Raw genomic sequence first — 13,822 nt, 5'->3', positions numbered from 1 at the left:
GTGAATAGATTACAAATATCAAGGAAACAATTTTGGCATTGTTCGGTATTGCACCAAAATTCAAGATTTTTGTTTAATATTGCCTTATAAAAGTAAGGACTTAAAACATGGATTATTAGATATATTTTTCTACTATATTTATTCATAGACTATGAAAAAAAAGTAATTTAATTACATTGTGAATATGCCTCACTAAAACCTCACGACAGGCATAAAACAAATACCTCACACAAGAGGATTAAATCTGATATTTCATTACCATTTTTTGTTAGTAGTAAGTTACTTCATCATTTAAATACATTATCCAGATAAGTAATGTGTTCTAAGTTACATTTTCAAGGGTTTTCTAACATTGTAATGCACTATAAATAATAGTTAAAAGGCATTTTCTTTTAATACTGTATTTTTAAACTGCTATAAAAGGATTACTTCACATAAAGTTGTAATTCCATGTTTATTAAAGGATTGTGTTATCCATGTTGCATGTATATGTCATGTTGAATGAAGAAAAGTAAACTGATCCTTGACCAAGCCAGAAGAGCAAAGATGATTGGTATTAAATTAATTTTTAGCTTTCGACCAGCCTGAAACATATAAAGGAGAAAAAGCGTTACATGCAGGCATATCATGTGTTCTTTACCCACTTTAAAGATAGGAATTTCATAAATTGTTTGTTCATTTTACTTTCATACAGTTTTAGCACAAAAATATGATCCAGAAAGTCACAGATATTTTTTGTTCTTTATAGAAAGTAATGTTCATTGTGCCTAAGACATCATTGCAGTAATACATAACATTTAGGTGCAGAGAATTAGCACTTTAATATCCACTGTTGACCAAGTTTGATGTGATAGTAATGAGAAATGTACATGAAATAAAAATATATTCTAAAGACTGTTAATTATAATAAAGTACAAAATAACTTTGACTTCTGTAAGTCATCTTCAGGTTAATGGAGAGCTTGCTACCTTATGAAGGTTAAACTTTGTTCTGTATTTCATTTTAATGAAAGTTTTAATACCCATATCAGCCATCTTTAAGATACAAGTTTGACACTATCTGGACAATTTGGCTGAGTGACTTATGCCATGAGAGAAAAAGAGTCACAATCAACACTGACAACTCAACAAACAAAACAAAATTTACCTGTAAATTTCAAGTGTGCATTCTTGATTTCATATTCTACTTGGTTTTCATTATAACTAGTTTGCCAAAGTTTCATCTCTGTGGATAGAAAGCTGATATGCTATTCACTGAACCAGTAAAAGTGATCATCCATTTGTCCACCCAGGTATGCAAACTTTTTGTTGTTGTGTCTAAATAAGGATTGTATCACTGTTCTCCAAATATGTTCAATCTGTTTACTTCTTATGCAACTTAAAACTCAGTCATCTACTACAGAATATTCCACACATTTCTTGATAAAACCTGGAAATTGTTCACTCACCAACACTAACTGAAGGCTCTCAACTGCATTCAATAACAAGTTTTTATTTTGACAAATGTTCATGAGACACATGTAACTGTTTCAACATGATTTATATTGTAAAGTTGTTGATCACTGCATTAACCCTGTCACAACAGGCTCAGTATAGCATAAACAAATTCGTCTACACATATGCACATGTTAAGTATTTGTGCTATAACCTTTGATACACCATGTGTATCTTCACAAATTTTAGTAGACCTTTAGTAAAGATCACAGGTATTTTGTATACAAAAAATCAGATTTCTTAATGAAATATTTTTAAAGATTTATTTGTGAAAATAGTCTATTTGTTACTAGTCTGAGGTCAGTGATTTCATGTCATGATGAAAAAACTATTCTTCCTCCCAGAAATTTCAAATATTATTTGCGTAGTATTTAAAATCTCCGAAACACATTTCAAATGTTTGTTTTCAGTAAAACTTTATATTATTTTCTATACTCTAACTATGTGAGGTCCCATCACTTAACCAACCTCATCATAATCATCATAAAAAAACTATGAAATAAATATAAATTATGCTTTTTCCCTACTAGAATGACTACATATTATAACAAAACAAAATGTTTGGTCTAGGTAGTTAAGTCTCATAACACCATATATATATATATATATTTTATTATACTAACATCACATAACTTGGATTGAAGATGTGCATGTGCACTCATGTGACATATCCAGTAATAAAAAACAAACCTTAATTCTTCCCTGTCTTGACTTATTTAGTGGACTAGTGTTTAGTGATATAGTCACATTTCAATTATTATAATATTATTACTGTTTAGAAATAAATTATTAAACTATGTGTGTGTGTGTGTGTGTGTGTGTGTGTGTGTGTGTGTGTGTACACATGGTTGAATAACCAAAAAATCATAATTAACAACACTTATACCATAGAATTCCCCTATAATTTATCAAGCTTAGTAACTAAGATTTTTTTTTATATATTATAAAGTAAACTTCAAGCAGATTAAAGACACAACCTACCTTCTGAAGAACTTGAATTGAAAGAACGTGGAATCCTTTTCAAAGATAAAAATGGTTGGGAAAAACCACTCTGGGGACATTCTATTTATTGGTTATTCATATGTCATATACTGTGGTAAAAGTATGTAAGAGACTGTTTCAAAAAATGGAAAGATTTGAATGGGGCCACTGTGTTTGATTCAGTATAAAAGCCATATCTTAGCAAAATAAAAAGATACGAGGTAATTTGAATTACAAATTTGTATGAAATTATATACTTGGTATTTTGACATCACAAACATCTAATATTAGAAGGTGCTGCATTCAACATACAAAGTGACTCACTAAATTCTATATTTAAATTTTTTCTTTCAATATTTCCTTTTAAATTAAGAAATTAACTTCTATATAACATTAAAGTGTGAATTATGATCTACAACTTGATTTATAAAATAGCAGTTCAATATAAAATTCAACAAATAAGATGTAGCCTTTGAACTCTGACCCTTTGCAAAAGGGTTAAAATAATACGTTATACAGATGTGCATAATGGCATTCCTAGTTTTCATGACCTTAAATCTAAATTTTTAGATTTCCTAAAATAAATCAATAACTACTGTCCTAAAAGACAAATATGGCATGCAATTTTTGGATGGCTTTGTAAATTTGAGAAAATGTTTGTTAAGTTGTATAAATAAAGACTCCATCTTCTTTCTTTACTAAAAGAGTGCAAAATGATTGATTAATTCCAAAGTTTCTTAACTTCAAAACTGCTACTGTCACTTTCAAAAAAGTGAAACAATACCAACACACTCAATGCTAGTTTGTAAACCCTGAAATTACCTCAAAATTATGAAAAAAAAATGTTTACAAAGAGACATCTAAGACCTAAAACAAAAAAACAGAAAATATTGTCAGCCAAGTGAATTTCATCCGTTTGAAACATTTTATTGTGTATTTTTTTCACAATAACAAACAAGAAATACTATTTTAATCATATGAAGAAACTGCAACTCTTAGAAATTCTTTTAAAAGACAAAAAATTTTCAGATTTTCTTCAAAAAGTTATTCACAACGTGTCTTACTAAACACCAGTGAAAATAGGAAAAAGTTTTTTGTCTAGATGTTTGAGATATTCTCTAGTACCAGAAAAAATAATGTCATGACAATGTGGCTTCTTTGTGAATTCTTGTTAAGAAAATTCAAAACTTGAGATGTTTAAACATTTTATAACAAAACCTTCAATGTTACAAAACAAAACAATGGTATTACCCTCTCACAATACACTTCTATAATGTTGGCCATACAAAAGTCATAACATTAGAAAAGAAGAAAAGAAAATTCTTCACACACTTAAATTCAATGGTAAAACCATCATTACTAAACCAGTCAAAAGAAACAGTATGATTACTGATTAAAGTAGACTATCCTGACAGAGTAACAGGTAATTAGTAACACTACCAAGTTTTCTAAACTACTGAAAAACCCAACTACATTAAGAGAAACAGATTTAGTTCTCACTAACAATGGATAATAATATTTAAATGGACACTGGACCAATCACTTCCCACACAGGTACACTTTATGGACTACCTAAAATTCATAAGTCTGATTGCCTCATTAGATCTGTTGCTTCCAATATAGGATGTTTTAAATACAAACTATACAAATTATTTTGCTTGCTTTTAACTGAATTTACTTTTAATTGTTGCACGGTGAAAGTCAGATTTGATTTTTCTAATAATGTTATAAACTTGAATTTTGATGAAAATGTTTATTTAGGCAATCTACCTACTGAATCTCTGTTCATTAATTTACCCCAAGATAAGAAAGACTATTAACTGTTATCTTGTTTTCAAAGTCAAAGAATGTATTACTGGATGAAGGTTTGGTTGGTTTTAAATTTTGTGCAAAGCTATGTGAGGGCTATCTGCACTACCTATCTCTAATTTAGCAAGATAAGACTAGAAGGAAGGCAACTAGTCATCACCACCTACCATCAACTCTTGAGCTACTCTTTTCTCAATGAATAGTGGGATTGGCCATAACATTATAACACACCCATGGCTAAAAGGGCAAGCATGGATTTGAACATTGTGACAGGGATTTGAATCTGTGACCCTCAGATTACAAGTCGGGTGCTTTATCCACCTGACCACTGGACTAAGGAGATAACCTTTTAGACATTGATGGAATTTGTCACATAAGACTTCCTTGTTTTATTAATGGTGAAATTTATGAAGAGACAGATGAAATTTGAATGGGGTCAAGCTAATGCCTATAAATGGGTTAATGTTTCATTTGTTTCTGTTATGATATCAATTTTTAATACTCAAAATTGAAGATCAGTTCATGAAACTTGTAGAATATTTGAAGTTAAGATATGTTAACATCAAAGTTCGTTTCTTAATACCAATAGTGCTGTATCATATCGTCTCTTGACACACGTGATCAACAAAAGGACATTTTGATGTCAGTTGTTACCAAAAACCTTCATACACCAGACTATAAACCTGCTTTGAAAATTTTGTTACACTTCATTAAAAAATAAATAAATAAGTAAAATCAGAAAATGTTTCATCTTGTAAGCACACTGAATCACCAGCACCTGCAGACTTCTGTGGCAAGAATTTTGCAGACTAAAATCTGTTTTAAAACTTAACTGCTTCTCCAAAACTTTATAGATCTATCATCAGTAAAACTGCTTAACAACTACATTTATACTAGTCACTGAACTATACTGATCTAAAGCTGCATGTAATGATCTTTATCATATACACTCTCACAATCACAAATCTTGAAGAAGAAACTAAACACCATAATCAATAGTCTATTCATAAGTTTATCTTCAACCTACATTTAGACCTCTACTATGCATTCAAAATATTTTTTCATCTTTTAAGATCTAATCTGACTTTCTCAAAAGTCATACTTATTTATTAATTTTGTTGCCCAAATACAGGGGCACTTACTTTGGGTCAATTGTCAGAAGACTAGAAGATAGTTTAAAATACAACTCTAGTCTTAAGTTCAAAGACAGTTCAAGCATCCTCCATCATACAATAAGTAAAAGTGATGTGGTCTCAAATCCCAATATATTCAAAGTAATTAGTAAAGCTAAAAATGAGGCTTTTCTACAAGTGGAATAGACTCTTCTCAAGCATTCTGTAAAGAACTACTGAATTTTATTTAAACTTTCAGGTTTCACTATGTAAAATTGATAATCTGTCCATGTCTTTAGGAACTAAACAGGTGTTTCAAAATATCAGTTATAAAAAATTTTGAGTTAAGAATTGTTATAAAAAGTTAGAATTATAAATTTTACTTTAATTTTCAAATGTGATATGCAGTTTTAAAACGGACAGGTTGCATTATAGTTAACCATATTTTTAATATAGTTTAATAATACGTAAAACATTAAACTCTATCTCACAATAGATATTATATAAAACTAAGTAAAATAGTTGAAACGAAATTGTTAAATTGTGGCCTTAAATCATATAAAAATACATATAAACATACAAATTTAACTGTTTTGAACTATCAAACTTTAATTTAATTTCACTAAAGGCATTTCCAACTTTATGTCAGGGTATTATTCAGTATTAGATAACTATTCAAACATAATGCAAATAGTTTCATACTAGGTTCAAGTTGAAAACCTTAAATATAAATCTTCACACTCCAACAGCTTTAACATATTCTTATTACAAGAACAAATATGCACTACAAGTATTTCTACTACCATGGATTATCTAATGGTATTATTTAAGTGTTTGTGCAAAAAATGGTTTATCAAAATGCTTACCTTAGTCAATATAATCAAACTATTTCTTATTTGTATATAGTCACCAGACTCCAGACATATCACCAAAGCCTGTAACCATGAAATAAATTCATCATTTAATAAGACAGTCTATTCATTTTTTTCTCTTTTAGTATTACAAATTTTCCATAATATTTTCAACAAGCACACACTTCAAATTGTTAAATGTTTCTGCTACAATTCAGAGATATAAATACATATATTGTTACAAGTTATGAAAACAAACAACTTTGACTGTGGAACTGGTGATGTGATGACCAAACCTTAAACATCGTTCAAAATAATCAAAGTTGTGAAAATATGTTGATGACGCTTGTGTGCCCTCGATACACGGTTTTGAATAAAACAAGAATTTGATCTCACATCTTAATTCCAGAAACAACAAAACAAAACTAATCAGCTACAATATAACCATTCTATCACTTTCTTTGATATCCTGATTGAATAAATAAAAAGATTAAAAGTTGCCTCAAATATCTAAAGATGTCTAACACAGATACATTTCATAACTTTAGTAAAAAAAAACCCTCAAAAGAAGAACGATTCCTGTTTTTATAAAAGAAAAATTAAAACAATTAAAAATTCAAACTGAGACACACAAATGAACTTTTGGAAACAAAGGATGGTGAAACCACAAAATTAGAGAAGCTTACAAAATTGCACAAACTTTCAATACCAACAACAAAAACAAACATCAGCAGAATCACAGTGTAGTTACAATGCTAGTTATTCAAAAAATAACTTAAGATACACAGATTATATGCAAAATATTTTATCTTTAAGTTTGTACTTAAAGATGTAAAGGTTATGAAATATATTAACATGTGCAATCTTTTAATAATGTGAGAACAAAAGCTGTATGTGAAATCTCAAAATGTCCACATAAAGCTTTGTAATAGGACAGTTATGCAAATACCAGTAACAATTTCTCAAAGAAACTATAAAGGTGCTGTCAAACTAATAAAATACAATACAATAGCCACTGTAAAACACAATATTAACACAGTACAATGTGTCAATTGGAATATGACAAGTTTTTATCATTAATATTATAAGGTACCATTCAAAATTATTTTTATAAAAATGTGTTTTAGCATAACACTTTCAATTTATTTAACCATTACAAATTCAACAAAAACACAAACATTTTTAAGATGTTATATCAGATTTGATTTTGACATCTTTCAAGATATTAAAATGCACATCACAAGAATAGTTCACTTTAGATATTATTGTAATTTGTTACAGGTTCATTAAAACTTGCAACTGGAATAATTAACTGCTGTGGGAACTTCTCTGAATTATATTAGGATACAAATAAGCAATATGTATTGAAAACAAGTTTTTCACAGGTCAACAGTCAACGTCATCAGTAGAAAATTCCTCAAAGCAAAAGAGTAATCTCAGCGTTACAATATATTCTCAAATTGTTAAATATCAATAGTATTGAACTGTAAATAATGTACCAAACATTTACTTAGAAGAATCTAGTAATTATGAAAAAAGTTGAAAGAATCTAGTGTGCATAATATGAAAATAATGAATTTAAAAATGATTATCAGATAGTTATTAAAGTTTATTCATATAACCTGTTTTTAGCTCACTTTAGAAACTGTGATAAAATATTCAAATTTGCAATTAAAAATTACATCTAATTTTCAAAATGCAATGAACTAATCAAAAATTAAAGTTAAATCTAAACTTATATTACTCAGCAATATATTATATATAAGATGAAATCCACAAACCTTAGTAATTTTAAAATGCCATTTATGACAAACATGCCTGTAGTTTTCATAATCTACATGGTCTGTGGCAGAGTCTGAAGTTTGTGTAGCCCCACGAAACTTTGTCATGAATCCAGGATAGTTTGTACATTCCTGCAACATTTTCACAATAAGTAATAAAAAAAAATTATAAAGTTTTATTGCATTTCAATTGTGTGTGTATACATATGTTGGAAATAAGTTACCAGAAGTCAACAATCAATTTCGTCAATGGAAAACAATTACTGAAATCAGAAGAGTAACCTTAGCTTCACTATATATTTTCCAGCTGTTAAATATCAATAGTACTAAATCAGTTGTGAATAATGTATCAGACACAATTATCAAGAGAAATCTAGTAAATATGAAACAAAATAAAATCTATAAAATGCATATGAAAATACTGAGTTAAAAAGGTGTAAAAACTACACTTACAAATATAACATTATTTATAAAGTACAATGCAACAACTGCCACAACTTTTATATTTGAGAAACAAGCAGAAAAATGGAAACAAGATTTGAAAAACAAAACAAAAACACCTTCACATATTTTTAACACTGCAAATTATATAAGCACAACATAACCATAGAAAACATCAACATACCAAGTAGGGAAACAAATACAAACAAACAAAAATTACACCAGCATAAAGGAACACCTTTATACCCATATTAATTAATAATCTAACACCTAACTGTAACATCCCCTACAATCTCATACAAATTAACACTATTGTCCCTGAGACAAGTGTCCAGCAATGATCAGTTAACTCTATTAACCTGAAGTAGGTCGGGGCATTGTTCTGTACTTTATTTTGATTGAAGTTAAATACCCATAACATGCATCTCTATAATACAAAGTCATTTCAGTTTTTGCCAGCAAGATGCTATTCTGTGCCTGTATGTTTTAGAATTATACACAAATTCCTTCGTAGACAATTTAAAGTAAAAATATATTATGATTTAGACCACATTTAGATACTTTAGATAGATTAAATTCCTTTGTTTTTTACTTTTGTCAAGTATATTTATGAAGATAAAATTATATTAAACTGTATGGAAACCTTAATTAACTACTTTTTTAAAGTTCTGTTGTGTTCTTGTTCATAAGTATTGGCCTTTTAAGCAAGAAAACAAAACAAAACAAATGAAGGTTTATCAAATCTTCAACACTTTCCTCTCTGGTCACTTTTCATGTTTTTTAATTAAACTGGTATTAGATCTCTCTCTTTTTGTTTGATGCTGTCAATGATCAAAAACTGCTTTCAACCATACCAAACTGGAAGGTAGACATCATTCTTCAATACTTTATTCCATTATTTTTTGCTTTTTTCAGAATTACTTTAGTCTATAACGATCTTCCCAAGGAATGCAAAGAAACATTTGCTATTATTTTCAGGAACAGTACCTTCTTTCTAAGAGGCTTTACAAAAAGTTGTTAGCTGTTATATTTACAGTTAAGTTCTTTTGCTCTATTATAGCAGTGTCTAAATTATTTTTTCTTTATTTCATATTCATCCTAATTATCACTGCTGGATAAAAAGAAGTATGAAATTTCATTTAATCCTTGACATAATGTTGACATTTCTTCCAGTTTTTAAACTTTACTTAATATTGCCTTTAACTTCTTCTTTACTAGTCCTACTTGCACATTTTATTTTCAAAGAATTTTTGGTATGTTTCATAACTGATTTTAACTTAGGAGACAATATTAATCAATTTTTAAAATTAACTTCAAATGTTCTTTTGCTTTTCTTTTTTTTAAACATACACAAATTACTTTGCTATCATAAACAACTTTTAACAAGTATTAAAACATTTGTTACTTCAAAACATTTCAAAGCATGATTTTTCTTTAAACATTGTAAATCATTCTAGCAAATACCATCATGTCCTACTTTTCATTACCTGTTGTCAACATAAATGCAATTCTCCACCACTCCACATAAATAGAAAATTGCAATAAAATTCACTCTTTGGGACAAATAAATTTATATGTATAAATAAACTCACATAATTCATAAGCATATGAAAATAGACAAGAACATCAGTCAAGTAACACTGGAACACACCATAACTATGTATGCTATTAACAACTAAAATAATTTAGTTTTCCTTCTGCTTTTCAATGCTTGATGCTGATATAAAAACTCTTCAGATTCTATGCAAATCTTTTGTATTTGGATACTACTGCTCCAGGGATGATAAATCATTTGCAGTTAAAATATGTTATGTACATTTCAAAGATAATGCTCTACATAATTACATCTTTAGACCTTGTTCAAGAGCAGCTGTTTTTTTTTGTGTTTTTTTGCAAAATATGAAAAAGAGGAAATATTTTTTGTACAAAAGGTATTAAGGTTTCAATATTCACATAATAAAAAAGTAGCTATAAAACACTAGGTTACCTTATCAAATACTGTTTTGTCACTGTGCCATCTCATCACAGTTTCCAACATGGAACACAAAAAGCGGCCATATCTGTTAGCTTCATTTTCAGTGCAGGATGTAACAGTGTATGTGATATCACAAAATATCTGAAAAAATTCACACATTAAAATAGTTAATAAAATCAACATTCATATAAATAAAAAAAAATATCCAGGTTAAACGAACGAGCTTACATCCTGTAACTGCACAAAGGTGAATCAAACCACTTTATGGTACCAATAAAGTGTTTGAGTTAATTTACATGAGTAATGCACCTAATAATTTCATGTTGGATAGATATAACTGCCAGCTTTGTTTCTGCATGTAACAGAGTACAAATGTGTGCATGTGGATGAGCAACATCCACACCACTTGTTACCCCAACATGATTTGTTAACATATATTAAGATTAATCTATTAATCAGTGCTGAAATGAAAACTGCTTCAACTTTTTCTTAAGTGTGCAATTTGTTTTTTCTGAATAATAGAAAACAGTCCATATATATTAATGTATATTTCATCACATTTTCAAAGGCAGACACCACAAAGATAGTATTCCCATTTTGATCTCACATAATTTTATTTATTTAATATTGAACATAATTTATTTTAATGAAATTGCACAACAACCACAGCCTAATTTTCCAGCATATGAAGAGACTGGTAATGAAATATCTTTCATGATAAAACATACAGAACATTTATTAAAAATAACATTTAAAATGATAGCACACAATCTAAAACCTTATATAAGGTTACATGCAATATGAAGCTGTAGCATTTTCCTTTATTTACTGGGTGAACCCAAATTACATTACAAGTCTTACTGAACAATAGCTGTACATAAGCTATGCAAAAAAGTAGGTCAAAATAATAGTTCCTAACAAATATTCCTTCAAAAATGACAAAGTTATTTCATTACACTAAATTCAATTTACTCAAATGGTTCTGCAATAAATAAGCAGTTCAATTAACTGTTTTATCTGTTAACAGTAAGTATAAGTAAAAAGAGCATCACATACCTATCTATAAGGCAGGCAGAAGATGGTTATAACTTTTTCTCAAAACTTTGATGTAATGAAGTCATATTGCTCTGATTCTAATGATTAATCAACACAATAAATGACCAGTTACACAATCCACACAATTCAGTTTGTTGAAACTTTCCAAACAGAAATATGTTACATCAAAGAAAGGAGATCAGGTTTCTTCAACATGTGAATAAAGTGGAAGAAATGAAAAGTATACAGCATCATTTGCATGGAGTTTATAATTTATTTTTAACACAGGCTGTAGTACTCATAACTTATCAAAATATGTTGAAGTAAACTGTAACACTTACTCTATCATAACAAATCAGAGTAGAAAAGTTGGGTGTCTTCAATGTATGGATCAGTTGAACAAATGCAGCACAATATACAGCATCAGTAGCTGTGAAAATACAGCGAGGAAATATACACAGCTGTAAGAACTGAGTGATGGTCTCATTCTTTGCAGATCCTAAAAGAAACAAAATTAATTGTACAACAAACTTGAAATTGTATATCCAATACTAGATCATATGATCACAGTAATTACAACCAGTATGCTACTGAATAATGAAATTTTACTATTTTATGGTTACAAACAACACAAATTAAAACCCAATGAAAAGTCACATTAAATTCATTAGCTAATGCTACTAATATAGAGAGGTTTACAAAACACCTACTTGACTGAAACCACATATCTTTTTCTTTTTTAAGTCGTGCTAAAACTTTCACCGTATGTTCTTGTTGTCGTTTTTCTTCTTCTGTAAGTTTCTCAATCAAAGCTTGGCATCGTTCTTTCTCTTTTTTCTTTTTGCTCTGGACCTAGAAAAAAATTGCTTGAGTGCAGTTATTTTTTTGAGCCAACAGTTACAGAAGTATAGTATATAACAATAAATTACTTCTTTTCTTTGGACCAGCAAAATCAAAAGAATAAAAGAGAAAGGAAAATAAAAATTACATTTGTTTGAACAAATAGATGCACAAGTTAACAAATCATTCAGAACACTATGAGCCAACAAATATAGAAGTATGATACAAGGTGAAGAAAACACCTCTTATATGGACCAGTAAATGAACAAGTACAAGACACATAATGCAAAACATCCTCTTTATAAAGTATTACAGATCCAGAAAACAAAACTGTTTTTTCAGACTTTAAGGTTCAAATTAGTTTTATTACTATGAATTATTAGTATTAGTATACAACATCTGCAGGATTCAAAACTCTCTCATTATTTATAAAGACCCCGGGAAGTATGTCATCACCTTTTATAGACTTGCATCCAAAATTTTATTACATTGCTATTTTATGAATGTATTTCAATAAATATGACATGAAATTGTAATTTATAACACAAATTTTAGTGTTACACATCACTTAATTTAAAATAAAAATAGATATTTAGTTTTTTATTATGTCACATGGTACACAAGTTACACTTTTCTTCAGATTACATTTTATGATGCCTACAGCTTTCACTGATTTAGTAATTCTAATTAGTTTTGACAAGCTAGAATATGAATTAAGAACCTTCTATTTTTTTCTATTTGCTCACATATTATTATATGTAGCAAATCCACCACAGAGGCTGTGCCCACAAGTTCATCTTTCAAAAATACTTGTTTACCCATATCTACTTCTCTTAAGTATATATTTGTGACGAATTGAAAGAACTCATTTTGAATTATACAATACTGTCAGTATTCCTAAAGTATTTTAAGGATTGAAGAGTTTAAAGTGTAATGATCAAAGCAATATTCCTATCATAAATGTTTTTTCAACCAAAAACAGATTAGTTAGGAAGCCTTACAAATTACTAATTTGTTATCAATATAATAAATTATTTTTTTGATATCCCATAATGTATATATAAAATCTACAAAAATTAATTCTCCTATTTCTTCTACATGCAAAATTTGACAAGGCTTAGTAGTAAAATATATGACTACATAAGCCTTTGTAACTTTTTTAGTAGTGCATATCATTGTTTCCTGTACTTCTTTTATTTACTGCTCTATGTTTTAAAAAAACTGAAATTTATAAATATATGTTTAAATAATAATAATTATATGCCATTACAACCTTTTGGATATTTATAATAAACAGTTATGGTTTTCTGTTACAGTTTGAGATCATTCTAGAAAAGAAAAATGATAATTTTGATTATTTCCTAATTTTTATGGTGGTTATTATGCTGATTAAATTGACCAATACAGTACAGAGTTTTACAGTGAAGAAAATAAGAGATAAAATACATTTTTTTTTTTCAGAAAAAAAAAAGTTTGTTATCTATTTAAGGTTTTAAGAGATTAC

General features: G+C 28.5%; 1 protein-coding gene across 2 annotated transcripts in view; it reads right to left on the bottom strand.

Annotated features, from left to right (window-relative positions):
* tho2 (THO complex subunit 2-like protein) overlaps positions 1 to 13,822 on the bottom strand; it is a 240,410-nt gene that overhangs the window by 91,868 nt on the left and 134,720 nt on the right. For both annotated transcript variants that reach the window (XM_076454283.1, XM_076454284.1), the window contains exons 25-29: positions 12,189 to 12,330; positions 11,820 to 11,977; positions 10,456 to 10,584; positions 8,028 to 8,159; positions 6,262 to 6,330 (exon numbers count right to left, since the gene is read on the bottom strand). In XM_076454283.1, the coding sequence (XP_076310398.1) occupies positions 6,262 to 6,330; positions 8,028 to 8,159; positions 10,456 to 10,584; positions 11,820 to 11,977; positions 12,189 to 12,330 (630 nt within the window). The remainder of the gene's footprint in view (positions 1 to 6,261; positions 6,331 to 8,027; positions 8,160 to 10,455; positions 10,585 to 11,819; positions 11,978 to 12,188; positions 12,331 to 13,822) is intronic.

This window comes from Tachypleus tridentatus, chromosome 1 (assembly GCF_004210375.1).
Source record: "Tachypleus tridentatus isolate NWPU-2018 chromosome 1, ASM421037v1, whole genome shotgun sequence".
Classification (NCBI taxonomy): Eukaryota; Metazoa; Arthropoda; class Merostomata; order Xiphosura; family Limulidae; genus Tachypleus; species Tachypleus tridentatus.
The sequence above is the reverse complement of the archived record's forward strand: the minus strand, read 5'-3'. Positions and strand labels throughout refer to the sequence as shown.